Source organism: Tupaia chinensis, unplaced genomic scaffold, assembly GCF_000334495.1.
Source record: "Tupaia chinensis unplaced genomic scaffold, TupChi_1.0 Scaffold000248_2, whole genome shotgun sequence".
Classification (NCBI taxonomy): Eukaryota; Metazoa; Chordata; class Mammalia; order Scandentia; family Tupaiidae; genus Tupaia; species Tupaia belangeri.
Genome location: NW_006159727.1, coordinates 3,209,886 through 3,237,480, shown reverse-complemented (window position 1 = coordinate 3,237,480; position 27,595 = coordinate 3,209,886). Strand labels below are relative to the sequence as shown.

Sequence of the window (27,595 nt, the reverse complement as noted above, 5' to 3'; positions counted from 1 at the left end):
AAAAACAAAAAAACCCCCCCCCAGGGGGGGGGATAGCCATGCCACAATCCCTTCTCCTCCATTCTCTCGGGATCTTGGGCTTGCACGCACACATACCCAGCGTGAGTTTAAGTCACCAGGTCCGGGACTTGAACCATGGTCAACTACATGGGAGTCCAGTGACATAGCCATTACGCTAACTGCTGGTCCCAGGAATTTGGTATTCTTAAACTCCAAATATTTTCTTCTTGGTCAGCATGTATATTTGTCCTGTGTTTTAGACATACCTTATTGTTTAATCCAACCAATAATATATAATTTTTAAAAATATTTATTTATTTATTTCCATTTGTTATTATCATTTTTAAATTTTGACCAGAGAGAGACAGAGAGAAAGAGAAAGGGAAAGCGAGAAAGCAAGCCTCCAGGTCCAGGACTCGAACCGCGGTTGGCCACATGGGAATCCAGCACTCTTAACCACCACACCACCTGCCGGCCCCTAAATATAATTTTTATTTATATAACAGTGTTTACTTAGATTAATCTATGTTTTAACAATTTGGTTGTTTACCATTCTCTTTTTATATCTCAGATCTATTTTATCACCTTTTTGAAGTACAACCTTTAAAAGGACAGAAGGTGCCATAGCGGTTAAGGTGTTGTACTCCCACATGGTTGACTGTGGTTTGAATCCTGGACCTGGCAGCTTGAAACTCATGTCGGGCACATGTACATGCATGCCCAAAATCTCAAGGAGAGAATGGAGGAGAAAGAATTGCAGCATGGCCATCCCCCCTGGGGGGGTGATTTCTTACTTTCTCTCTGTCTCTCTCTGTCTTTCTGGCAAGCATGTGCGCCTTATAGCAAAAACCTCTCAAAAAAAAAAGGCCACGCCTCCCCATGGCATAGTGAAAGTGTCTGGCTTCCACGTGACAGATGAAGTGGTTTGACATCTGAGCTCACTGGCTTGAGAAATACACAAGGCACATGTGCATGCCCCCAAATCCTGTAAGCAGAAAAAGATGGAGGAGAAGGGTAATGGTGTGACCATTCCCCACGGGACTGCTTTCTCACTCACTCTCTCATTGTCTCTCTGGCAAGTGCACATGCCCTCTGGAAAATTAAAAAAGAAAGAAAATCAGAGCCTTGCAAATTCTGAATACACAGCAGTCATTATTCACTAATAATGAGTATAAACCATTGTGAATTTCAGTCAAACTCATTCTTCAGAGTACGAATTAGAGGCAACAGTCTATGATGAGCCTTTTATTCCCCCAAATACTAGATTAATGTGGCAGAAAGGGATGTATTTTATACTAGATGTCATATTTATTTTCTTTCTTTTTTCACCTCTCCTTTATTCCTACCATTCTATTACAACACACACACACACACACACCATTACAAGCAATCAGGTGAAATATTATGCATTGTTCCTTGGGGTCTATAGGTTTTCATCCTTCCTCAAAGTCTGGCTGTATAGCTAACAAGTTTGAGATTTTTACTGACAAGTTTGCCAGATGTTAAAGGTATGGGCTTTCAGCATAAATCCTGTCTCTACCGTAATGTCTTTATAGCTTTGGGCTAATTATTTAACCCATGTGATAGTTAGCTTCATTGTCTTTCTTTTTTTTTTTTTTTTTGGAGAGGTTTTTGCTATAGGATGCGTGTGCTCGCCAGACAGACAGAGAGAGACAGAGAGATAGAAAGTGAGAAATCACCTCCCAGAGGGGACGGCCACGCCACAATCCCTCCTCCTCCATTCTCCTCTCGGGATCTTGGGCACGCACGCACACGTGCCTGGCATGAGTTTAAGCCACCAGGTCCGGGACTCAAACCACGGTCGACTACGTGGGAGTCCAGCGACATAGCCATTACGCTAACTGCTGGCCCCCCTTGTCTTTCAATTGAGAATAATAACAGATATGTCGTGGCTTATAGTAAGGATTAGATATATCATGAATAAACTGCCTAGCACATTACTTGGTGCCTAGTATGCACTTTCCTATTCTACCAAGCCTTCTGTCTACCTCTAGGACCTGAGAAAGTGATAAAAGGCATAATCCCAAGAGATTGTTTTGTTGTTACAGAGCTCTGAAATGACAAATGACTCAAGTGCATACATGAGTTGAACAAATACAAGTTTATAGTTATTGTTCTCTGAAGGATAGCAAGAGATAATGACTAACAATTCTGAGAAAATCTTATTTGTGTTAGGTGTTGTCTGCTCCAGGTGTATGGGATAAAGGTGATAAGGCCCATTCCCTGGGACATGTAGACTAGATGTTAGTTTTGTACTCACTTATCCTCCTTATTCAAATAACATAACAACAACAACAACAACAACAAAAAAGAACTAAAACATGGATATGTTACTATTGGATATTTTTCAATCACTAAATTATATTATTCCACTTTTTTCTTATATCTGTATAAACTGTTTTCCCTATTACAGATATTGACAAACCTTTCTTTTTTTAATTGCCAGAGGGTACATGCACTTCTGAGAGGGAGAGAGAAAGAGACTGAGAGAAAAGGAGGACATGTTTTGTTTTGTTTTGTTTTTATGCCACTGGGATCAGGATTTCAACCGCAGTCAGCTATGTGGTGTCCAGCTTCCTTAACCACTAAGCTATAGGGTTGGCCCAACAAACTTTTCTTTTTTTTTCTTCTTCTTTTTTTTAAGTTACCAGAGGATATGTGAGCTCACAGGGGTGGTAGTAGGGTGGGGGGAGAGAAAGCATTCCCTCAGTGGGACATGATCACACCACACACCACAGTCCCTTCTCCATTTCTCTATCCAGTTGTGATGCTAGGCAGGCATGCACCTGAGCCCAGCGTGTTTTTCAAACCACTGGGACCCGATTTTGAACTGCAATTGACCATGCACTATCAGCTTCCCTTAAACACCAGGTTATGAGACCAGCCTTATTTTTTCTTTTTAAATAAACATAAAACCCCTAAAGCACAAGCAATAATCCCAAAAATAGATAAGTGAGATTACATCAGATTAACAAACTCCTGTAGAGCCAGGCTATGAAAGAGAGACATTTTATGTCTCCACTTAACATACACCAACTGTCTGCACTCTATGGTAGAGACTGAAAGATTGGAGGACATAAAAGCATTAGATATTTGTGGAACACAGAAATGACCTATTATCTTTTTTTTTTAACTGTTGATGATAACATGTATAGTATTCTCAACTGGACTGGTCTAAGGTGGATTTCATGTTGAGTAAATTCTCTCCACAAGCTAAATGATGTATAGTGATTGAATGTATAAAATAAAATTAAAGCTCCTTCTGCACAGCAAAAGAAACAATAATTAGAGTGAATCGACAACCCTGGGAATGAGGAGTATATTTGCAAACTATACCTCAGATAAGGGACTGATAACCAGAATATACAGGGAACTCAAATAGGTTACCTGAAAAAAAAAATTAACCCAATAAAAAGATGGGCAAATGAGCTGAACTTTCTAAGGAAGACATATGAACAGCCAAAAAGTATATGAAAAAATAGCCAGCATCACTTATCATAAGGGGGGTGCAAATAAAAACCACTATGCGATATCCCCTAACCCCAGTCAGAATAGCTAAGATTAAAAAAATAATAATAAAACACCAGAGAGTATATATTTAAGGCTTTGTGGTCCATCTGATCTATAGCTGTAACTACACAACTTTACATTTGTTGTGCAAAAGCTGACAGATAATAAATAAGCATTGCTATCTTCCAATAAAACTTTATGGTCACTGAATTTTGAATTTCATGTCACAAATAGTCTTCTTTAGATTTTTTTCAACCATTTAACAACACAAAAACATTTTTTTCTTTGTGAGCCCTATCAAATAGGTGGTGGGGTAAATTTGGTCTATTGGCCATTTGTGCTTTCCTCCTGCCTAGTTGTGTTTCTGAATTTTCCTTATTTATATATTTACAAACTATATGCAGCTTCCTGAGTTGAATGTTAGAAGTAATACATTTCTGTTTAATTGTTATAGTAGCTTTCTATTTTTACTGTAACAGATTGAGCTGTTTAAAACTATGCAAATTTATTATCTCACAGTTTTGTAGCTCAGAAGTTTGTGTTGACTTGGCTTTTTTCTCTGCTGTAGCTTCGTAAGGCTGAAGTCAAGGTGTTGGCTGGTTGAGCTCTTAGGACAAGGCTCTGGGAACAATCCACTTCCAAGTTCATTTTCTGTGGACAGACTCCAGTTTCTTGTGGCTGTGTAACTGAAGTCCCTATTTCCTTGTTGGTTGTTAGCTGAAAGCCTCCCTTAGTTCCTGGAAACCTCTCTTGTCTGTGGATCCTTACGTCTCAGAGCCTTCTCAGCACAAGTCTTTTTTTAGCTTCCCAATCTGTTGAGTCTCTTCTGACTTCTTGTCCTCTCTTTTTAAAGGCTCACGTGATTACTTTGGGCCCACATGGATAATCCAGGATAATCTTGCTATTTTAAGATCAAATGATTAGTAACTTAATTCAGTCTGCAAAATCCAATACCATTAGTACCTAGATTCATGTTTGGTTGAATAGCCAAGGGAGAGTAATATTGAGGGTACATCTGTATCATTTAGAATACCATAATTATGACTGGATTTCTAATATAAATAGAGATATATGCTATAGCTCACTTGAGATATATCCAGAAATAGTTTATTTTGTTTTATTATTTTATTTCATGCTGGAAGCAAGCACATTCACTCACCAGAGAGAGACAGAGGGAAAGGAGAAAACTCCTTTCATGAGGAATAGTCACACCACAATTCCTACTACTCCATCTCTTCTTCCTGTTGGGATTTTGGACATACATACACATGTGCCCAGTGTGTTTTTCAATCTACTGGGTCCAGCCATATGGTTGGCCATGTGAGATACAACTGGCAGGCCACAGAGTCAGCCCAATTTATTTTATTTTTTAAAATTTTCTTTCTCTCAGGACCAGCAGTTGGCGTAATGTCTATGTCGCTGGACTGCCATGTAGTCGACCATGGTTCTAGTCCCCGACAGGGTGGCTTAAACTCACACCAGGTACATGTACGTGCATGCCCAAGATCCCAAGAGGAGAATGGAGGAGAAGGGATTGTGGCATGTCCATTCCCCTTGGGGGGCAATTTCTCACTTTCTGTCTCTCTATTTCTCTCTGTCTTTCTGGCGAGTGCATGCACTCTATAGCCAAAAAGAAAAAAAAAAGAAAAGAAAAACCTTTCTTCTATGTGCAAGAGAGAGGAGAATGAGAACCACATAAAGAGAGACAGCATCCTCAACAGAGTCTTGATGCTATGATCCACCCCTAGTTTCAGTCAGTCCAAGGATCATGGGCATGCATGGTCACAGCATACTTATGGAGGTCATCAGACACAAACCTGGAACTTTTCTATGTGGGTTAGCCTCACAGAGTGTCACATTTTACTACTGTATTACTGTCTGAACTCTATCTAGAACTAATTTAACCTCTTCAAACTTTTGGTTTTAGTAAGTTAGATCTACTTAGATTTGACTTATTCTATAAGCATATTTTGTAGAGTTATGGAGCTACTCTGATAGTCTGCTTCTCAACAGCCAATTAGGAGTAAATCTGAGGTGTATGTGCTATGGTGTCCACTTTCAGTGAATAGTTTTCTCCAAGGTTAACATTTTCACTTGTCCAGTATAGAACTGTGTTTCATCTGTAATATTCCTTTATCTTTTACATTCAGAAGCAGGATCTCAGGTTAATTACTGCTGGTAACAAAGTTGAACTCTTTTTTTCTGGAGTGATTTTTGTATTTGGGCCCCAATTGTTGATTTCCAAATCCAATCAGCTACTAAACCTCATGGATATAATACTCTGGGCAAGAAATCTCTATTTTACTCTTAGTTGCCTTTCTTCAGCCGCAATATCAGACTTGTCACCAGTTCTTGCTGATTCTCATCCTCAATGGCCCAAGTATGTATATCCCCCCCCCGCCCACATCCATGATACCCTGATTCACATCTCTGTCGTTTCCTATCTTGTCTGTTGAGGTAATTTCGTAGTTGGCCTACCTGATACTGGTTTCTTTCTTCTCCATATACTTCTCCAAAGACTATATATTAGGTCGTCAGGAAAGTCATGACATATTTTTCTGTGCAAAAATGCATCACAACTTTCAGAATGATCCAGTAGATTATATGATCCAATCTGAAGTTTAGAAAAACTGCCAGACTTCTCCATAATGACACTGTAGCCAGCTCCTTAGTGTGACATTCAAAGATTTCCATTACACGACCCTAATCCTACCTTTCAATCTCAGTTTCCACTGTGATCCTCTACAGATCCTTTACTGTAGTCACACAGACCTATTTTCCATTCTCAGAACACGTAGCATAGTTTTGCTGGGACAATAGTGCTCATCTAATCAGTGAAAACAATTTATTCATTTTAATTAGAGATATATTTAGCATCAGTTACTTGCACTGATGTTAAAATCCTTGTTATAAGCCTGAAAATGTATTTTATAGTAGCACAGCTGCTATAGGTTAAATTCTAGTTATCCTAATTCATTCCACAAATATTTACTGAGCACAGTGCCAATTATTGCTCCTAGAAATATTGAACAGCACAGCCAAGGCTACTAGCCTCATGTCACTAATATTAATGAGGGTCGTGAGGGTGCAAAAGAATGGTAATGTGTTAAAATGTTGGAATCAGAGTCGATCGATCATTCACTTAAAAATGTTAATTGAGAGCATAGTCTGTGAAAGACTTTCTTCTAGGAGCTAGGGAGAAAAATGAATTAGACAGAGTGGCCCTCAGAGAGCTTACAGCCTAATAGAAATGAGAGAGCCTGGGTAAAAATAACTCTAAAACAAAGTAGAAAATGCTGAAGGTCACAGAAATAGTACAGACAAAAGGATTACAGACATTTTAAGAGGGAAGAATGAAAGAGTATGATTTTCTGTAGCCATTGCAGGAGAAGCTTCAAAAATAAATATGACCATTTAAGTCTCCATCTTTTTTCTTTTAACACTCAATTGATCAAAAATCCAGACAGGCAGTTCTACCTGCATTTTGAATTTATTTCTTTTTTTTTTCCCCTCTTAATCTTACCATTGCCCTAGCCTAGGTCTTATCATCTCTCTCCTGGACTATTGCAATGACCAACCTGTCCTTTGTCCAACCTCTCCTTTGTCCTATTCTCTCTCCACTCTAACCTAGTGCCAGTGTTACATCAAAGGATATTTCTAAAATAGTCTGATCATGGCCCCTTGGTCATTCTAAACCTTCAATTGTTCCTCCATGGCTTACATTAAGGATTATTCAACCACTAGGGCAGTGGTTAACTTGAGCCCTGGACCAGAATGTTTGGAATGGGTTCCTGGTTCTACTACTTACCAGCTGTGTGATGTAAGCCACATCATTTTTTGCTCTAAGTCTCAGTTTCCTCCTCTAAAAAGTGGGGATAATAATGTTTACCCAAGGTTGCTATGTGGATCAAAATGTACAAACTATGAAGAACAATTAGCAAATACCTAGCAGATAGTATATATTCAGTTAGCAATGGCCATTTTTATCACCATAAAATATTTCAGAGATTGACATGGATTCTATAAATAACTGGCTATTTCTACTTAATTAGTAATTTTTGAGAGTTAATGATGTGGCTAAATAATCAAATTTCAATGTTACCTCTTTTTCTGTTGAGTAGGCAGCTAAGGGTTATAACTGGTGAATGGTTTTATGAAGAAAAGGCAAAGCGCTTCAAGCAAGTCAATGTTCTGGGCACTGATGTTGTCCGACAATCCATCTTAAGAAGAAGTCCAGGTAATTAAAGCAATTATTTGTTTTTAAAAATGTTTTTACATTCATTTTGGTGAGCTAAATACCTTAAGTTACGTAACAAATGAACACAGTTGAATTTTTGGAATCCCTTGGGTCATTTTATAATCTGGTAGCATGAGACTTAAATCTGTAATTTATGCAAGGGAATAGGAAGTCAGTAGAAAATAAGATTCATAGTGATTTTCCATATATATGACACATTGAGGTTTTTAAAGGAGCCCAAGCCCATTTATCCTCATTACATTTAGTTCTTTTCATGAATGCACTTCCAATATTTTTCTAAACATTTAAGGAAGTAACATAAACCAGATCAATTAAGTGATTCACGTTGTGAAAGCAACTCTTGATTTTTCAACAAGTTTTATTTCAGATTTTTTCAAGTAGTACTTTTTCTAATCCAGTGGTCCTAATCCAAGGATTGATAACTGTGCACCATGCCCTGCCACAAAACAACAGCATTTGTAAATGCAAGGGGACATTTCTGGTTGTCATAATGACAGGGAGATGGGAAATAAATGGCATTTAATGGACAAGAGTCAGAAAGGTTAAGTAGCCTAAAAGGCATAGAACAGTATCACTTGGGCCAGCCCTTGACCTAGTGGTTAAGGCTGTATCCTATATTGCCAACTGCGCAGTTCAGATGCTGGACGCCGCTGCTTGAAAATTATGCTGGGTGCATGTGTGTGTGTGTGTGTGTGTGTGTATCAAAAATATCAAAAGGAGGGAGAAGTGGAGGATGAGGGATTGTTGTGTGACCATGCTCCATGTATGGTGCTATCTAGATTTCTCTCTCTCTCTCTCTATCTCTCTGGCAAGTGCACATGCCCTCTGTCAAATTAAAACAAACAAAAACAACAAAACAGTATCATCAGTGAAGAGTTATCATACTGGCACCAAATGTAGATAATGCAGATAATCCCCCCCCCACCACCTTGAAAACTTTTCAGTGCATTCAAACTACAATTTAATTGGTTAAATATTAAGTGAAATGTGCATTTGAGAACATATTCGTCATGTGCAGTTTGATTAAGGTGGAGCAGGCATCTTTTGGCCTGTTCCTAGGGTATCTTATCCTTCATACACAGGAGACAAAGATCCTTAGTTTTAAGTCTGGTAGGACTGAGAGACTTAGAACTATTTCTGGTTCTACTTCTGGGCATGGCATAGTTAGGAAGGGCTTTTTCCAATGAGTAACATCAGGTCTGATTTCTCTGAGAGACAAAGAGTTAGAATTAAGCTGTCAGCTATGGCCTCTTCCTCTGCTCAAACCTCAGTACCTTCCAGCATATAGACTCTCAAGTCGTAAGGTATGTGTATAGGTGCCTACCCTCCTAGGAAGTCTGGTCATGTGCTCAGAAATTAGGGCATCATTTTATAACCTCATGATAGAACTCAGTCTCTAGGGATTTGGAGTTCTCATGAACCCAGGCTCCTCTGCCCTAAAAATATCAGTAGAGGGATGATGTATTCATTCCTCTAGTGTAGTCATTTCTAGAAAGCTTATCTCAGCAAACCTCCCACAGATGAGTTCAGATCTTAGTCCTCAGTTAACTTTAGAATACTCCACAAATTAGAAATAACTGTACTAGTGAGAAACTTTGGATGAGAACAGCATTGCCAAATATCATCAACTCCTGTATCTTGTGCTAATATAGGAAAGTAAATGCAGAATAGAAATTTACTCTTGTCTCTGGCCATTTTTTATGTAAATTTCTCCTCTGATTGTTTTCTAATGAGAAGCTGAAGACTTACAAAGCCAAGAGCAAAACCGCCAGGATGCCGAAAAGTCAGACACTTCACCTTCTTCTGGGCAGAAGGCCAGCCATGATGGGCCCAAGAGAAAGGGGTAAGACACAGCCTATCCAAGGGGTTTTCACTTTTATTTTAGATATCTCTGACATAAAGACTCCTTAGTTTTGTAAGTCTACTGTCACTTCAGTGACCCAGAGGAGGTTAGAGACTCAACCTAGGTAACACTTTCTTATCATTCTCCTTGGAAAATGCAGTTTTAGTTACCTTCATTCTTTGAAAAGTTCTTCCCCTCTGACCTAAGAAGGCAAGAGTTTTTCATACATTCTCATTTGACATAACTGGTCTTACACCAAATGATTCCCATTACTTCTTTTTTTTTTTAATAACTTTTATTTAACTTTATTTATTTATTTATTTTAGTTTGACCAGAGAGGAACAGAGTGAGAAAGAGAAAGGAAAAGTGAGAAAGCTAGCCATGAGGTCTGGGACTTGAACCATGGTCGGCGATGTGGGAGACCTGTGCCCTTAACCACCACGCCACTTGCCACCCTAGTTCCCATTGCTTCTAGAGCTCAGAAGGTTTCATGTCAGGACCAATCTTGAATGACAGTGCCTTTATTTCACAGTGTCAGCCTGAGTGCTAATTTATAATAGATCCAATCCACAGATATATTAATTGAGCTTAAGACATTATACCTCCTGTTTAAAATGAAGGCTTCCTTAAGGGAAAAAAAAATCACATTGGCCAAAAAGCGTATGTATGTGTCAAGTGCTGAGAATAGCAATGAAAGGTACATAGAGGGGAAAGACCCAAGAAGGCACTGGGAAACTGTGGGCAAGAAACTACTGTCAAAGGAATAAAGTAGCTCCAAAAATGCAGGCTATGAGGACCAAAACACAAACTGCTGTTTCACAGCCCTGCATTTTACAATCTTTATTTCTCAGGCAGCTATTGCGAACTTATGTGTTCGAGCCAGTGAGAGTTCTAATATATACCAAGTCACTTTATGATTCTTTCCAGGTAGTATTGCTTCATTCTCTCAACAGAAGCCAACCTGGGACCAGCACTTAGCATAATGGCTATGTCGCTGGACTCCCACGTAGTCGACCGTGGTTTGTGTCCCAGACCCAGTGGCTTAAAACTCACGCCGGGCACGTGTGTGTGTGTGCCCAAGATCCCGAGGGGAGAATGGAGGAGAAGGGATTGTGGCGTGGCCATCCCTCCTGGGGGTGATTTCTCGCTTTCTGTCTCTCTGTCTTTCTGGCAAGCGCACGCTCCCTATAGCAAAAAAATAAATAAATAAATAAATAAATTTAAAAAAATCCAGAAGCCACCTGAGAGGCTGACAATGTCTGATGAGCCTTTATTTGGCTCTATAAAAAGTCTGTCTTTTTGTTTTGTTTTGTTTTTTGAATCCTAAACCAGGTCTGGGACTGGGAATAAAATCCAAATATCATGTAAGTCAAACACTCCTGACTAACCATGTCCTCATTAATTAGCAGAGATGAATGGGAAAGATAGCCTGGAGTATTCTCAGTATCCTATTTATTGATTCTTCCTACTGAGTGGAACCTATTTATCACTCCTTAGGGCTTCTACAAGCCTCATGCCTGTGCATCACTCATCACATCACACTCTAATCAGTCACCTCCCTGCCACACATTCTTGATCATATAAGCTCCTTTAGTGCTGGACCAATGGCATCTTTGCTTTTGTGTTGTGGTATTTACCATGGTGCCTGGGTTATCATAAACAGTCAATGACTTGATTGAACAAGTGTTTCTAGTAGTTTTACTTTGCAGATCCTAGACTAGACATCATGGAACAGGTTACGGGATAGTGGACCTGGAACTGGGAAATCATAACTAACTTACTAGCATGATGATTTATACAAATTCTGAAGCGTTCAAATCATCCTAGCACTAGACTGAACCCTATCAGATCAAAACTAGGGTCTGATGGTTCTTGGTCTCCAATAAATATAAAGTCTAGCTGAGCAGAAAAAGAAGACACCTGAAAAATTAATAAGTATAAAATAATTTCGGGAAATGATAATATGGTCATATGAGCTGCCTGAAAGTCTTTCTAAATCAAGACAGAGTGTTAATTACCCACAGGAGTTGTCATAATGCAATACATGATTAAGTATTGAATGAGTGACTAGATAATAAATGCTGGAAGGGCACAGGAACCATCAAGAAAGACATCACATTGTAAGTGGAGCTATATGAGGAGCTTGAAAAAATGGATGAAGTTCAGGATATCAAAAGGGAGGAAGAGTGATTTTAGGCAGAGGAAACACCTTAAACAGAGGTACAGAAGTGAGAACATGAACAAGGTGGTTCTTAGAGCAACCTAGATAGACATATGAAGTGCTGTCCTCACCAAAAAATGTAATTTTCCAGTAGATCGAAGCTTCTGACATTTTGACAATGACACTCTTCTAAGGATCTTTGAAATAGAGACAACTTGGTAGATTCTATTAAGATCGTTCCAGTAACTCTGGGGTCCATTTTTTCTCCTTTAAAACTGTAGACTGTAAAGTAAACGAACTGGTAGTATCTCTCAATGAGAGCACACACACACAAAAGAATACAGCATTAGTTTTTTTTTTTTTATTAAAGTGCATTTGGAAACACACATGTCTTGGGCACTGAGTATTGAGGACCAGGATTTGAATCTTGATTCCTAAGAAGCTGTTACTGCTTAAGTTCCAGATAACTTAGTGAAATGGAAATGCAATCAGTTTACATCCAACATGAGACAAATTCATCGTTCAAACTTGATTGCCTCAGGGAGAAAGGTCATGGAAGACGTGAAGATAGTTTCTATCACATGAGCTTAATCACTGAGTCCACAGGAATTGGTTGTGTCCCTATATGTGCTGGGCATTGTTTGAAACTCAGGGGATCTGGCAGGGAAAAAGGGAGGCAGAGTTGCTGCTCTTATGGAGCTGCAGTCTGAGAAGTTGCTACCTCAATGTGTCACAGAGGATCGTGCTAGCTCCCCTTTCTGAGCAAGGTGTGTTCAAGCTCCCTATTGTCAGTATCCCTAAAAAGAGTCCCAGCCCAGGCAATACTTTTCCATTCTCAAGGAACAGTCGTGAATTTCCAAAGTAGATGATCTTGGGCTAGTCCTTAGCCTAGTGGTTAAGGGAACCAGACTCCACAGGGCCAATCACTGTTCGAATCCCAACCTGGCAATTTAAAAAACACACCTGGCATGTGTGTACACATGCCCCAAATTTCAAAAGGATAAAGAAATGGAGGAGAAGGGACTATGACATGACTACATCCCATGGGTTGGTGCCTTCTCTCTTTCTTCTCTTTGCCCTCTGTCTCTCTCTGAAGAGAGCATATGCCCTTTGGTAATTATAATAAAACAAAATAATAAAAAATAAAATAACAATAATACAAAAAAAAAAGTAGGTGAGCTTCTTCTTAACAGGAATAGAGCCCTTGCTTACCAGCAAGTGGTATAGTCTTAGGAGAATGTCATAACCTCTTCCATTAATTACTACCCTTGACACTGTACTACAGAGTCACAAGGAATTCCCTATGCCCTTTGGTAATTATAATAAAACAAAATAATAAAAAATAAAATAACAATAATACAAAAAAAAAAGTAGGTGAGCTTCTTCTTAACAGGAATAGAGCCCTTGCTTACCAGCAAGTGGTATAGTCTTAGGAGAATGTCATAACCTCTTCCATTAATTACTACCCTTGACACTGTACTACAGAGTCACAAGGAATTCCCAAGAACCTCTCAGTCCCTCAAGGCTGGTTTACTAAAGAAATATTTATTGTTACTAAAGATAGCATTCTTGAAATGATATTTTTAAATGCCTTCTTTCTTATCTTACTTTTAACTATGTATTTAATTTCAGATTTCTTCTTAGCAAATTCAGATCAGCAACCAGAGGAGAAATTATAACTCCAAAAATTGAAAGTGGGCGGAGCTATAGCTTGGACTTAGACAGTCAAAATTTTCGGAGTTTAAAGTCAGCCCCTGGTTCAGACAGGTAAGAGACATACAGATTGGACCATGGTCTCATCTGAAGACAGGATGATGTATTTCTACCCCTAAAGGACTTCTAGGTATCTGTGGAGTGTACCACTTTGAGAACTCTGAACACATAATATGAAAAATCTGGAGGATTTCTGTTTTTTAATTGAAATGGCAAACACCTTCCTTTTGGAATTACAGCTACTGGAATTGTCTGTGTCACCTGCAGATGATTCCAGTAACTTTGTGTTCAGAACTCAGGACTGCACTTCAAATGGAGATGGAGAAGGTAAGTAAACTCTTTTCATAGATTGTTTTTAATAGTTTCTTTCTGTTTAAGGTGAAACAGAAACAACTATGGGGCCAGCAGGTGGCATAGTGGTTGTGATGCTGGACTCCCACATAGTTGACCACGCACGGTTCAAGTCCTGGACCTACTGACTTGAAACTCACACGAGGTGTATGTGTGTGCATTCTCTAAAAACCCGAGAGGAGAATGGAGGAGAAGGGATTGTGGCATGGCCATCCCCTCTGGGGCATGATTTCTCGCTTTCTATCTCTCTGTCTCTCTCTGTCTCTCCAGTGAGCGTACATGCCCTATACCAAAAATCTCAAAAAGACAGAAAAAAGAAACTTTGAGTGTCACATACATTCTTTGCAGTGTCTAAAAAATTATGAATAATTTCATCATTTGAATTGCCTCAGATAATTTTCCATAAATTCTATCGCCTTCTAGTTCATGTCCTCTAATTGGTTATCAGTGGGGCTAAGTGAGAATTTCCTATGCACACAGCTATCACTTATCAAGAAAAGTAAAGAGAAATAAAAAGGATAGCCAAGAGCATAGTCATTTCATATCAGGCTTGATATACTTTACCTGTTGGGCATAAGTCAAGGCTTATTTTTATGATTAGTGTATTACGATGAGAAGACAGATCTTCCTTCATGTTTCACTTGTTTGCCCAAATGTTAAGTCCCTTTTGTTTTTCTTGGAGCTGCAGAATTCTGCTAAGCCAGAGAGTAAAACTGGCAGACTTTCTTTTTTCATAGGTTCTGCAAGCAGTGTTGCATTCCCTCCTATAATCCATTTTAGAAAATGGACCAGAAAATTTCCTTAGAGGGTGCACTCTTGGTATATTTTTTTATGGTGACTGGTCATACCTGTTTCTTTTTTCCCTGTAGCATTCCTGTAAGTCAAGTGTCACTTGACATGAAACTGAACAGACAAAAAAATAATGTAAGGAAGCATAAATCATTTATCATCTGCTATCAAAAGATCATCATTGTAGGTAGTATTTTCTAATTTTCAAAAATACAGATAAATTCCTTTTATGATATTAAAAATTTAAGCTATGGTTGCCGTTGTCATTGAAAGAGTTTCATTTGGTTTCCTATGAGGTAGCCTTGTGCCATGTCCCATGAACACCCTAAACAAATTCCATTTTTTGTTTTTGATTTTTGGGACCCTGACTCTCAGACAGTAGTAATCAAAATTATTTAGTGACAATAAACGGTTAGTTTACTGTTGCTCTTTGCAGTCAGCCTCCTGGGGACTCTATGGATGAGCTATCTTGGCTTATACTTCAGGCTAACATTTAAACAAGGCAATATTTATAAAAAAGAGGAAAGGCAGAGTTCCTTGTTAAAAAGATAAACGGGTCCAACTGGTGGCATGGTGATTAAAGCAGCTGGATCCCAAATAGCTGACTGCATGATTCAAGTTCTTGACTGGGTGGTTGAAAAAACACTCTGGGCACATGTGTGTGCCTGCCCAAAATCCCAAAAGGAGAAATAAAGAAGGGTTTGCAGCATGGCCACCCCCATGGGAGATACTTTCTCCCTTTCTTTCTCTCTGCCTCTGTCTCTCTCTAGTGAGCTCATGTGCCTTCTGGCAAATTTTAAAATAAAATGACACACACACACATATGTATATATGCACATTTGAACTTATTTGTCTTACAGTTCTTCAACAAAGATAAGCATCGTGATCTCCAAGATCACGATGCTTATACCCTTATTCTAGAATCTATCTACCAGAGTATACTCCTTGTGTTTTATCTACTTCTAAGCATAAATAACCATAAAGGTACAAATTTATATGGGCATATTTTACTGAATATTGATCCAGAAGTTTCTTGTTCCTTTTGTAAACTGAGAGAAAGTCCCTAAGTTGATCTCATCTTTTAAATTGTAAATATCTGAAATGGTTTACAGAAAATCACAATATAGTCTTCAGGGTGCTTAGGCTTAAGCATGCCAAGAACAATGTTTTCCTACTAAGAGAGTAAAGACACTCAGGAGATCAGTAGAGTAAAATGTCCTCTTCCTGGAACGTGCATTTATCTCAATGATGACTCATTAATGGAATTCCATAGGAAGATGAGTTCTATTATTCCAAAATAATTCTTTCCAAAGTTGGGACAGAAGGAGGCCTACGTTTTCTTTCTTTCTTTCTTTCTTTTTTTCTTTTTTTTTATTTTTTACCAAATTTATTTATTTATTTTTTTCATTACAACTTGTTTTTATTTTACATTTTTCCACAAACATTTACTTTACATAGCAAAGAATTTTAGCTCATACTCCATAGTTCTTGACAGTTTACAAACAACTTTCAAAGTTTAAAAATACTGAATTTTAAAGATAATGTTCAAAATATGTCTTATAATTTTGTATAATTTTATAACTCTATAACCACAGAAGCAGTGTATATATATATACACATTTAGAGTGCAGACACTTGGTATATATTAAGTGGGGACATACAATGCCTCTCCTTCATAGCATGGCTTGCTTCACTCAGTAGTAAGTCTTCCATGTTCATCCACTTCTTTTCAAAAGCCGGGGTTTTGTTGTTTTTTATGAATGAATAGTATTCCATTGAGTATATGTGCCACAGATTTTCTAACCATTCATCAGTTCGTGGGCATTTAGGTTGTTTCCATGACTTAGCAATTGTGAAAAGTGCCGCAATAAACATCGATGTGCAAGCTCTTTTTCGATTAAGTATTCTTCTGTCCTTCAGGTAGATACAAAGGAGTGGGATTGCTGGATCATATGGTAGTTCTATTTGTAGATTTTGGAGGAATCTCCAAATTGTTCTCCACAGTGGTTGGACCAATTTACAATCCCACCAGCAGTGTAAGAGAGTTCCCTTTTCACCACACCCCCTCCAGCACTTATCATTTTTTGTTTTTTTAATCTTTGACATTCTGACTGGGGTTAGGTGATATCTCATCGTTGTTTTGATCTGCATTTCTCTTACAATGAGGGATGTTGAGCATTTTTTCATATGCCTTTTAGCTATTCGTATGTCATCTTTAGAGAGTGGTTTTTTCAACTCATTCTCCCATCTTTTAATAGGATTGATTGTCTTTTTCCGGAACAGCTGCTTGAGTTCCTTGTGAATTCTGGTTATCAGTCCCTTGTCTGATGCATAGTTTACAAAAATATTTTCCCATTCTGAGGGCGGCCTATGTTTTCTTAACTCTCATCATCTAAAGAGACAGTAATATCTCAGTATCTGTGGTCTATTTAACCTGACTCAGCTTAGCAAATCTTTCCCTTTCTCTTCCACAATGCATATTTCTCCATGGTTCATTGGTCTTTTCCTGGAGCATCTGAACTTGGGCATTCCTCCTTAAAACTCACATCATATTGGAGTGGAAATAATGTTCTCTCAGAGTGTAAATGATGTCCGGTTGAGTATTTCTTTTTAGAACTTTCAAACCAGGGAAAAGTAAAAATGGATTAGGGAAGGCCCAGCAGCCTCTCAGAAAATCATGTCAAATGGCTCTTCACTGGTTACTATGAACTTAATACATGAGATAAAAGGTATTTTTAAAAAAAAATAATATAAATGTAAGCTGTAGCTAATAAATACAATGCTGTTTGAGGCATTGATTTCTAATCCCTAAGATGTTGATGAGTTATAGCTGTGGTATGATTCATGCGATATGTAGCTTTAAGCCATGCTCTCCCAGAAGTAGGTCCTCTGACATGGACAAATAAGCAAGTAACTTATTAATCAAGTGATTCTCAGAGAAACCGATAAAGGCATTGGAGAGGCAGAACAGAGAAGGAGCAGAAGCTAAGCAATAGTAGTACTGTCTCAGGTAGGCTCTGAGGACTTGGCCTGATCCTGCAGGGGACATTGGAACATAAATTGTATCCTGAGCTTTTTCCATTTTGAGGAGCTGGAGCATTGTATTCCTATTAGTCACTATTTTGGATTCTCTCATATAAGCTTTCCATATTTAGCAAATAAAGACATGAGATGCTCAGGTAAATTAGAATTTGAGATGAACAACTTTTTTTTTTTTTAGTTTAACTATATCCCATGCAATATTTGGGACATCCTTATATGTAAAAAGTATTGACTATTTATTTGCTATTCAAACTTAACTGGGAGTTCTCTATTTTATCTGACAATTTTATTGTATTGAGGTAAGGGGAGAAACTCCCAGGTATTTCTAGACCTCTAGCTCCAGTGCTGGAGAAAAAAATCTCTGGGGCCAGCGGGTGGCATGGAAGTTAAGATGGCTGGATCTCACATAGCTGACTGCATGTGAGTCCTGGACCCAGGACTTGCAAATCACACTGGGCACAAGTGCATGTGTGCCCAGAAATCCCAAGAGGAGAATGTAGGAGAAGGGATTGATGCATGTCCTTTCTTTGGGGGGGTAAGTGATTTCTTATTTTCCCTGTCTCTCTGTCTCTCTCTGGCAAGTGCGCACACCCTATAGCAAAAACTAAAACAAAACAAAACATGTCTGAAGGTAGCAGATGCAAACCAATAGCTAACAAGCACTGAGAAGGTAGGGAGGGGTATGCAGAGCTGCTAAAAGGAATCTGAGGGGGGCTGAGTGGGATACCATCAATGTCCCCTTAAAAAAACACAAACACACAAAGAAAAATTTGCTCTGGTAAAATATACTCTTTTCAGTAAAAATAAAGAATATAATACTGTGTTTCTTGGCAGTATTTTTATGATGTCATTGGAAAAAATGGCAAGAATTTTACCATGGAGACCTAGACCACTCTCATAACCAACTAGGTTTTCATCCTTTCCCCTCCTCCCTGTGCTGCCCATCCCACCTCACACACCCCAGTTCCATCCAGTTATTCTTAATTGCTCTCTAAGAGACCTGGGACTGGTTGTCACAGTCTCTGTGAAACTTCACAAGCTGCTTTGCTGGGCTCTGATCCAAAAGCAGAGGCCAAGACATTCAAACCAGCTTTTAGATAGTTTTCCTCCTTTCAAGAACTGCCTCTCTCTCTCTCTCTCTCTCTTTCTCTCTCTCCCTCCTATCTCTCTCTGTCTCACTTTGGTACTATCATACGTAAAACCATCATTCTATTCTCATAGCTATTATTTTGGCGAAGTTGATTCAATTTATTCTCTCATTAAAAGATATCTCCTTTTTTGTCAAAAATAAAGTTATGTTCTGGTCCTGAAAGTAATTTTCAGCGATATCTTTGCAATTAGGATGAGGCAGAATCCCCTTACTAGGAATTGGAATATACCAAGGTGAGAGTGTTCTTGCTCTGAGAAGATAGCCACAAACGCTAGTTCATTTTGTGTACTTGTAGAACACTATATAACTAGTTGCTAAATGTTCCTAGCAAACGCCTTTCTTTATCAGGCTTCAAAAAATTGTTCATACTATCCCTCAGGACCAGCAGTTAGTGTAATGGCCATGTCGCTGTACTCCCATGTAGTCGACTGTGGTTCGAGACCCGGACCCGGCGGCTTGAACTCATGCCAGGCGCATGTGCGTGCGTGCCCAAGATCCCGAGAGAAGAATAGAGAAGTGACTGTGGCGTGGCCGTCCCCCCTGGGGGATGATTTCTCGCTTTCTGTCTCTCTGTCTCTCTCTGTCTGTCTGGTGAGTGCACGCACCCTATAGCGAAAACCTCTCCAATAAATAAATAAATTGTTCATACTATCCCTGAAAGTATGTACATTTTATCCCATAATACTAGCTGTAATCATTTCATGACTCATTACTGAATTTTCCTTCAAAGGACAATTGCTTTTACCTCTTTCCTGTGCTCTTGTTTCATTTGTTTATGCTCTTAATGCTTTTTTTTTTTTCCATTTAACCTCCTTTGGGTGAACTCAAGCCCTCGTTAGTGATGGCAAAGGGTAGGGCAATCAAAACTAGGAGCTGTCACAAATGCTAACAGCCTAAAGCAATTTACGAAACTATGGTGGCAGGAAGAGTCAATCTTACTTCCATTAAGTGCCAGGCACATGAGAGAACAGATAAAGAAACATGGATTTATCAGAGTACTTAATTTAATTGGGTGGTGACTTTATCAGTGGGAGAAACACAAGGTCCAGACTTGCCAAAAATTTCCACAGCCAGAAACTTCTATTTATAACTCAAAACCATCCTCCTCCCTCAGCCTCCTATCTGGAATCATAGGTTTACACTACCATGCCCAACTCTTTTCTAGACAGGGTCTCACTGGGTTGTCCAGGCAAGGCTCAGGCCCACAATCCTTCTGTCTCAGCCTCCTGAGTTGTTGGAATGACAAGGTGCACATCATTGTGCCTGGTCTGTATGTTAATCAGGAACTAAATCCAGGATTCTCTTGGAATCCCAGCCTACAGAGCACGGTATCTCAGCAACCATAAATACTGCAGCTGGGCCACAAGCAGCTTTTAGAGAATGAAAAGAACTTGACCAAATGAAGAAAGGGAGGAAGAGCATTCTACACAGAGGAAATAAAAAGAACAAAGGAGGAGGCATAAAGCAACTTGTGTGTGCTGGAAAACAAATAGTTCATAGTTTTTAGAATGTAGAAATCGAAGTGTGGTATGCATGAGATAGAAAGTAATTTGGACCAGGATGTGAATGGCTTTAAATATCCTGATAATTTTCTCTCTTAAAAGCAACATAGCATATCAAGCAGAACAAGAGTTTAGCAGATATGAACTACTAAGTGCAGGGTAAGTACTTGTTTCATTTAGTTGCGAAAAACCAGGTTATGCTAAACATTTGTATCACACACACACACACACACACACACACACACACACACATGCATGCGTATACTCACTTAAGCACACACACATGCACCTAACATACTAAATGAGTGGATATGTCTGCATTCTAATAAATGTTTATTAATTGGCACTGAATTTTTATTTTTATGTAATGTTCATATGCTGCAAAATATTATTCTTCTCTTGTTTCTTTTTTTAAATTTTATCACTTTAAAATCTTAAATCCACTCTTAGCTCATGAGCTGTACAAAATCATTTGATGAGCCCAATTTGGCCTACAGGGCATAGTTTACTGACCCCTAGTGCAACATATTCATTCACTAACACAGAAAGTCTCCTTCCATTTATCACAGTCTGGGCTATGAGGACAGCTTAACTCTCTCCATGGGAGTACTGTGTTGAATAGAGGAAATAGTGGTAGAAGGGGAGGAAACAGTACATGTGGAGATATGTCTGATATCAGTGAACTTATATCCACAATTTAGCACAGTGTTTTTCAGCCTTGGTTGCATATTGGAATCATGAGAAGTCGTTGGTTTTTTATTTATTTTTTTTTGAGAGATCTTTGCTGTAGGGTGTGTGTGCTCACCATAGAGACAGGGAGAAACAGAGAGGCCAAAAGTGAGAAATCACCTCCCCCCCGGGGATGGCCATATCACAGTCCCTTCTCCTCCATTCTCCTCTTGGGATTTTGAGCATGCATGCACACCCGCCTAGTGTGAGTTTAAGCCCCCGGGTCTGGGACTTGAACCTCAGTCTACTACATGGGAGTTCAGTGATGTAACCATTACGCCATCTGCTGGTCCTGATGAGTTTTAAAACATGCAGACACTTAGATCTCATGCTCAGAGAATCAAATGTAATTAATTGGTCTAGGATATGGTCTGGACATGGGAATTTTTTAAAAATTTGCCACAGGATTTGTACCCTTGCTAGAGAGAGACAGAGAAAGGGAAAGGTCTCCTCCCCCCAGGAGGATGGCTATACCACAATCCCTTCTTGTCTCAGGATTTGGGGCATGAATACACATGTGCCTGACATGATTTTCCAACCACCAGTTCTGGGAATCAAACTGCACAGTTATCCATGTGGAATCCAGTTGCCTTAACCACTGCACCACCATCTGACTCCTGGACATGAAGAGTTTTAACAATTTCCCAGGTGTTTCTAATGTGCAGTCAAAGATGAGGATCACTCATCTTATATGAGACTGTTAACAAAATCATAACATTTAAGAACCACTGAACACTGTAAGGTTGAGCTACATTCAACCTTCTTTTTTCACCCTTTTTCTTATTTTTAATATTTCTTTTTCATTTAACAGGCTCATGGAAATTTCTAACTACAACCTGCCTTGCCTATCTTTCCTACATATTCACTTCAGATCTGAAATAAGTTAGAAAAGCTCATAAATCTCAGAAAGAACATCATGCATTGTTCAAGCACTGTGCTATGTTCTAGCCTAATTTTCCCACTGAGTTTTAGTATCTCTCAAATTAATGCTGCCTTAGGGGAGCACTCATTTAACCATATAGGCACACACTTAACACTGTCAAGCACTCTGGGAAGGTTGGACTCTGGGAAATTATTTTCTAGCTACAATTCCTGGGAGACCATGACAGGAATCGGAAAGACAACTCATTAATTCTTGTATATTCCTGTGGCCTTTATCTAGAAATGAATGTATCTTGGAAGTTATTATCAATATTTTGGTGTAGCATGGAATTAGAGATAATAAAATAGAAGGCTTTTAAAGTATATTTCATAAGCTAAAGTAAATGATACTCTTTTCTAACCTAATAAAACGTGTCTTTCAGGCCAGCCAGTGGTATGGTGGTTAGGGTGACTGTGTTCCATGTGGCCAAACACATGGTTCAGGTCTCACACTTGAACGTAGGAAATACACTGGATGTGTGTGTGTATATACCCAAAATATTGAAAGGAGAAATGGAGGAGAAAGGATTGTGGTATGGCCTTCCTCCCTGTAGGGCACTGTTTTCTTAGTTTCTCTCTCTCTCCCTGTCTCTCTCTAGTAAGTGAATTTGCGCTATAACAAAAAAAAATTTTAAAAATACATCTTTCAGTAATCCAGAATATTCAATTTCCTCATATTATAGTGTCATATTTCCACACTTAGACCATATTAGGATGAGATCAATGTATCTCTTTCTGGCCAGTTTTCCCTTAACCACATTTTAGTTTGAAAGTTTGTTGGTCTTGATTTATGATACTTATTGAAAATCTCAGTAACATGATATCTTATTCAAACATAGCTCTTTATTGACCTTTAACTTCCCTAATTTAGACTTGAGGAAGTTTTTGTCCTCTTCCTATACAAGTGGCAAAGTTTCATGTATTGTATGGGAATACGTTATATAACATCTAAAAGGGTTGACATCCAAACATTTATGATGATCTGCCTCATTAGACCAAACTTTTTCTTAGTCTAATCAACTGAAAGGCTAATCTTTTTGAGAAGCTCACAGTAAATGTCAGGGACAAATGTGAAAATATATGTCATTTTTGAGATAATGCTGCTGGCAACAATAATTTCCAGTAGCTGATTTACAATCACAAGAATTTTACCTTATTACAGGATAGCCTCTTGAATGCTGTCACCACAATTAATCAAGTTCTGCATGAGCTTCTCCATAAATAGGACTTTTGGTTTCCAGAAAGGCTAATCAATGATGGGAATTCTCTCAAAACCACCTGGGTTTGGGAGGATCTTCAGCATAAACACAAGCAGAAACATCTACATGGAACCCTTTGGTTCATTAGCTGTTTTGCTCATTTCTGCAAGATTCGCCCCTGGCCTTCCTTTTTTAAAGGAGATTTTTACCTAAAAGAACAGAGAGAGAGAGAGATGTTTTGGTAATATTATTCTGAGATTAGAGAAGCTATGGTCCTAACACAATCTCATGGTGTAGGTCTCTAAGCTCCTCCTAAGTAGGAAAGGACCTGTGAAATGAGCAAAAAATACTTAGAGTGATTTGAATATAATGAACTGTTGTCAGATGTTGAAATGTGGCACCCTCAGGTGGGAGAGCTCAGGAAAATGACCCACAAACTTGGAGTTCCAAATTGTATAAATCTACTTAATCACAAAATTTTATTCTCTTGTCAGAATCAACAGACATATCAGAGATCCTCCTGAGCTGAGTCTGTAGTACTGTTGGGTTGTCACAAAAGTTATGATATTTTTCTATGTTTCTCTATGCAAAAAAAATGCATCATGACTTTTCTGATAACCCAATATAATTTAGTTAGAGTGCCATCTCTTGGAAGAAGTCTGAGATCCTTTCCGTGAAGTATCAAAAGAATTCTGCCTAGTACATTTTCATAATTCTCTCAGTCAAAGCCCAAGAAACTGGCTCCTAGCTCTTTTCTTTCTTTCTTTTTTAATTTTTTTTTATTTTTATTTTTATTTTTATTTTTTTATTTTTTTTTTTTTTTGCTAGAGAATGTCTGTGCTCACTGGAGAGTGAGCAAGAGAAAGAAAGAAAGCACCCCCCGTGGAGGATGGTCACGCTGCAATCCGTTCTCTTCTACTTTTCCCTTCAGGATTTTAGGCATGGACGCACATGTTGACTGGCATGTTTTTTAAGCCACCGGGTCCAGTTCTCAAAGTGTCAGTTGGTCATATGGGATCCAGCCACCCCAACCACCAAAGCACCCTCAGGCCCAATTATCTTCTTGATAGCTTATTCTGTCCTTTCAGAACCTGACTTGTTGGGATGATTTAAATGATTTAATCTTAGTGAAATGATTAGTAAGTAACATGAGAAACTAGAGTGAACAAAGACTTTGAGTAGGTGGATAATCATGTTTTTGTCCTGACTGTGTCATGCACTAATTGCATAAAGTCATGGTAATGTGGTAGTGATATATGAGTGTGTATACATGTGTATATATACACATACATAAATGCATATGTCTATGGAATCATTATTTACCTTCTTTAATGTCAATCAGGGCATATTTTATTTGGGTGGTTTCTCTGGTGCACAGCCTTAAAAAAAGTATGCATTGTGGTTTTCAGCTCCAGTGGTCATTTCCTTTTCTTCTGCCAGATTTATTTTCTGGTAATGCTATGTGCACATTCAGATACACTTTTGTTTCTCTTAAGAGGTTTTTGCCTTAGGGTGTATGCACTCACTAGAGAGACATAGAGACAGAGACAGTGAGAGGTAAAGTGAGAAATCACTCCCTGGAACGCCAACCATGACGCAATCCCTTTTCCTCCATTCTCCACCTGGGACCTTGGGCATGCATGCACGTACACACACCCAGAGCGATTTTCAAGCCACCAGGTCTGGGACTCAAACTGCAGTTGGCCATGTGTGGGTTCAGCAACAAAATCACTACACCATCTGTTGTTCTCTGGGTATACTTCTAAAAATATCTTTCTTTTATAGTATTTAGTCTTTCCTCCAGTTGGCTCAACTGTGAGCCCTCACCAATATTAAACATTGATGGGGCCAGATGGTGGTACAGCAGTAAAATAAAATGTTCTTCAAGGCAGTTTCACATGGGAAGTTCCCCAGTTCAGTTCCAGAGACCTTCCTGAGTGGGCTGGACACATTCTTGCCCATGATATGGAGCTAACTGAAGGCTGAGGATGGATTGCAGCATGTAGACCCTATTAGGAGTGTGTGTGTGTGTGTGTGTGTGTGTGTGTGTGTGTGTGTGTGTGTGTCTTTATCTCTCTCACTCATAGAATAATTTTTAAAAATATTTAACATCACTATTGTGCTTTACTGAAAAATGTTTATTATCAGTGTATTTTTAACTTGTTAAAATAGTAATAAAGAGAGTGAAAATTGTAAGAGCTTCTATTTTATCACTGAGCATATTTTGTGCTCCTTGAGGATAAGGAACAGAATAAGTACAAACACATCTCTTAAATTCTAATTTGTCAAAACTTATATTTACTTATGAAGCTCTACTTAATGAAAAAATTGTGATCACCTCAACGGAAAGAACTGTTTTTTTCATTTGTTGAATGGAATTGAATCATTTCGGCAGACATGAAAGTGATTCAGGCCCATTTACCAAGTGTCATTATTTTGTATCACATTTATTACATCTACACCATGAGTCAGACTAAAACAACACAATAAGTGAAACATGGTTTCCAATCTTTGATTAATCATGTACAGAGTGGCTTCTTTGCACCAAGACCCTATGAAAGTGCTAGAGACATTGTGGTAACTATGACATGGACTCAACTCACTAAGAGTTGGAAGAAGCTAAGGCCGACATGTGGGAATCAGTTAAGGAGCTAAACAAGATATCCTGTAGTCAAATACTAAATAGTTTGGTAAAGACAATAAGTCAATAGGAACTGAGTGGAGCAGAGGTTGACAAAGGCCTATACTTGACAGGAGACTGGACTTTATTTGTCCTCAAAGGATGCGGAAGATTTGTATAGAAAATGGCAAAGAGGGCATATCAGATAGGGAGAAAATGAGCAAAGGCCTTAGAGGTGGAAGCAAACATGGTGAGTTGAGAGAAAAGTAAGGAACCTGGACTGGATGGGAGAATGCTAGTGAACAGTTGGGGGAAGGGAGTTGGAAAAGTAAGGTAAAATTCAATTCCAAAAGCCCTAGAGATGAGCAAATGTGGTCAGACTTAGCACTCAATTGTCTTTGTAGTACAGTATGACACAATAGTTGCTGACTTGTGCCAGTATGGCTCTTGTGAACTTGGTGTCGTTCATATGTCCTCATCATTTTTCTTGTAAGATTTTCCTCCCCTGTGCCTTTGGTTGTTGCTACTTGCATGTTCAAGTCAGAATGTACTTTCTCATTTAGGGGAAGCACTGGTTCATCAGATCTCAATGACCAGGAGGCTGGTCCTGGGACCCCGAAGAGCAGCCGGAGCAATGGTATGACTACAGTCACTCAGAGATCACCAGTCCCAAGCACGCGCAGTGTAACCTCAGCCAGCAGTAGAGTAAGTACACAAACGTGAATGGACATCCAGCCTCTGGGACTTGATCTCACCACCACATTGCATCTGGGTTTGAGTATGCTGCACTGTTGTTTATGCTGTTTAATGCTAGAAGCTTCTTTATTGGTACTGAATCTTCTATATCCTTAACTTTTGACAGGAAACCCAAAGTGAAAAGGAAGAGGAAAGACCAAGTTAGCAGGTGTTATTTGTATGTTGGGGATTTAATGTCTTTATGATTTAAGGAAATATAAGGATTTTTAGGCCTAGGAGGCTGGCAGGTGGTATGGTGGTTAGGGTGCTGGACTCCCACATGGCCGACCATGGTTCATGTCCTGAGCCCGGTGTCTTGCTTTCTCACTTTCCCTCTCTCTTCCCTCTCTTGTCAAACTAATAAGTAAATAAATAAATAAATAATTCTTTAAGAAGAATTTTTAAGCTAACCCTAGTGGCACAGGCAGTAGGCTGCCACTGTGTTAAGCTGGAGCCGTATGGGAAGGCCTAGAATTAAGATCCCAGGTTGACCTAAACACACCAGTTACACCTATGATCTTGACTGACTGGAAAGCTGGGGTGGGAGTGGATCATGGAATGGTGAAGCCCAATCAAGAGTGTTCTCTCTCAATAAATAAATAAATAAAAGCTTTTAAAAAAAGAATTTTTAGAAGGCTCTGACTTTGATCAATATATTACTTCTCAGAGAACATATTCATAAGTTGACTGCACTAAAAATTTTTAAAACTGATGTAAATCTGGAAAAGTAGAACCTTCACATCTTTTCATAGTTTCATTTTCTATACATCTGTTAAAATAAGGGGTCAACACATAATGAAGACTTAAGTTGCATTATGTATACACACACATACGTACATGACCAATTGATAAATTCTATTTTGTACTGGCTTCTTTTTTAAACTTTATGTATTTTTTCTGCAACAGGGTGGGGGGCATTCTCAACAAGGTCTTCATGTTTTTCACTCTCAGTCTTTGCCGGCCTGAATCAGGGGCATGTGTTTGCACAGCTGGCACGCCCAAAGAGGTTCCAGGATACAAACCCACGACCTCTCCCATTTGGGTCTACTTG

The 27,595-nt window shown here is 38.9% G+C and overlaps 1 protein-coding gene across 1 annotated transcript in view; it reads left to right on the top strand.

The window, feature by feature from the left end:
- The window catches only part of SYTL5 (synaptotagmin like 5), a 249,156-nt gene that overhangs the window by 178,165 nt on the left and 43,396 nt on the right, over window positions 1-27,595 (top strand). The window contains exons 5-8 of the mRNA XM_006148891.3: window positions 7,653-7,768; window positions 9,527-9,632; window positions 13,426-13,560; window positions 26,373-26,514. Of these exons, the coding sequence (XP_006148953.1) occupies window positions 7,653-7,768; window positions 9,527-9,632; window positions 13,426-13,560; window positions 26,373-26,514 (499 nt within the window). The remainder of the gene's footprint in view (window positions 1-7,652; window positions 7,769-9,526; window positions 9,633-13,425; window positions 13,561-26,372; window positions 26,515-27,595) is intronic.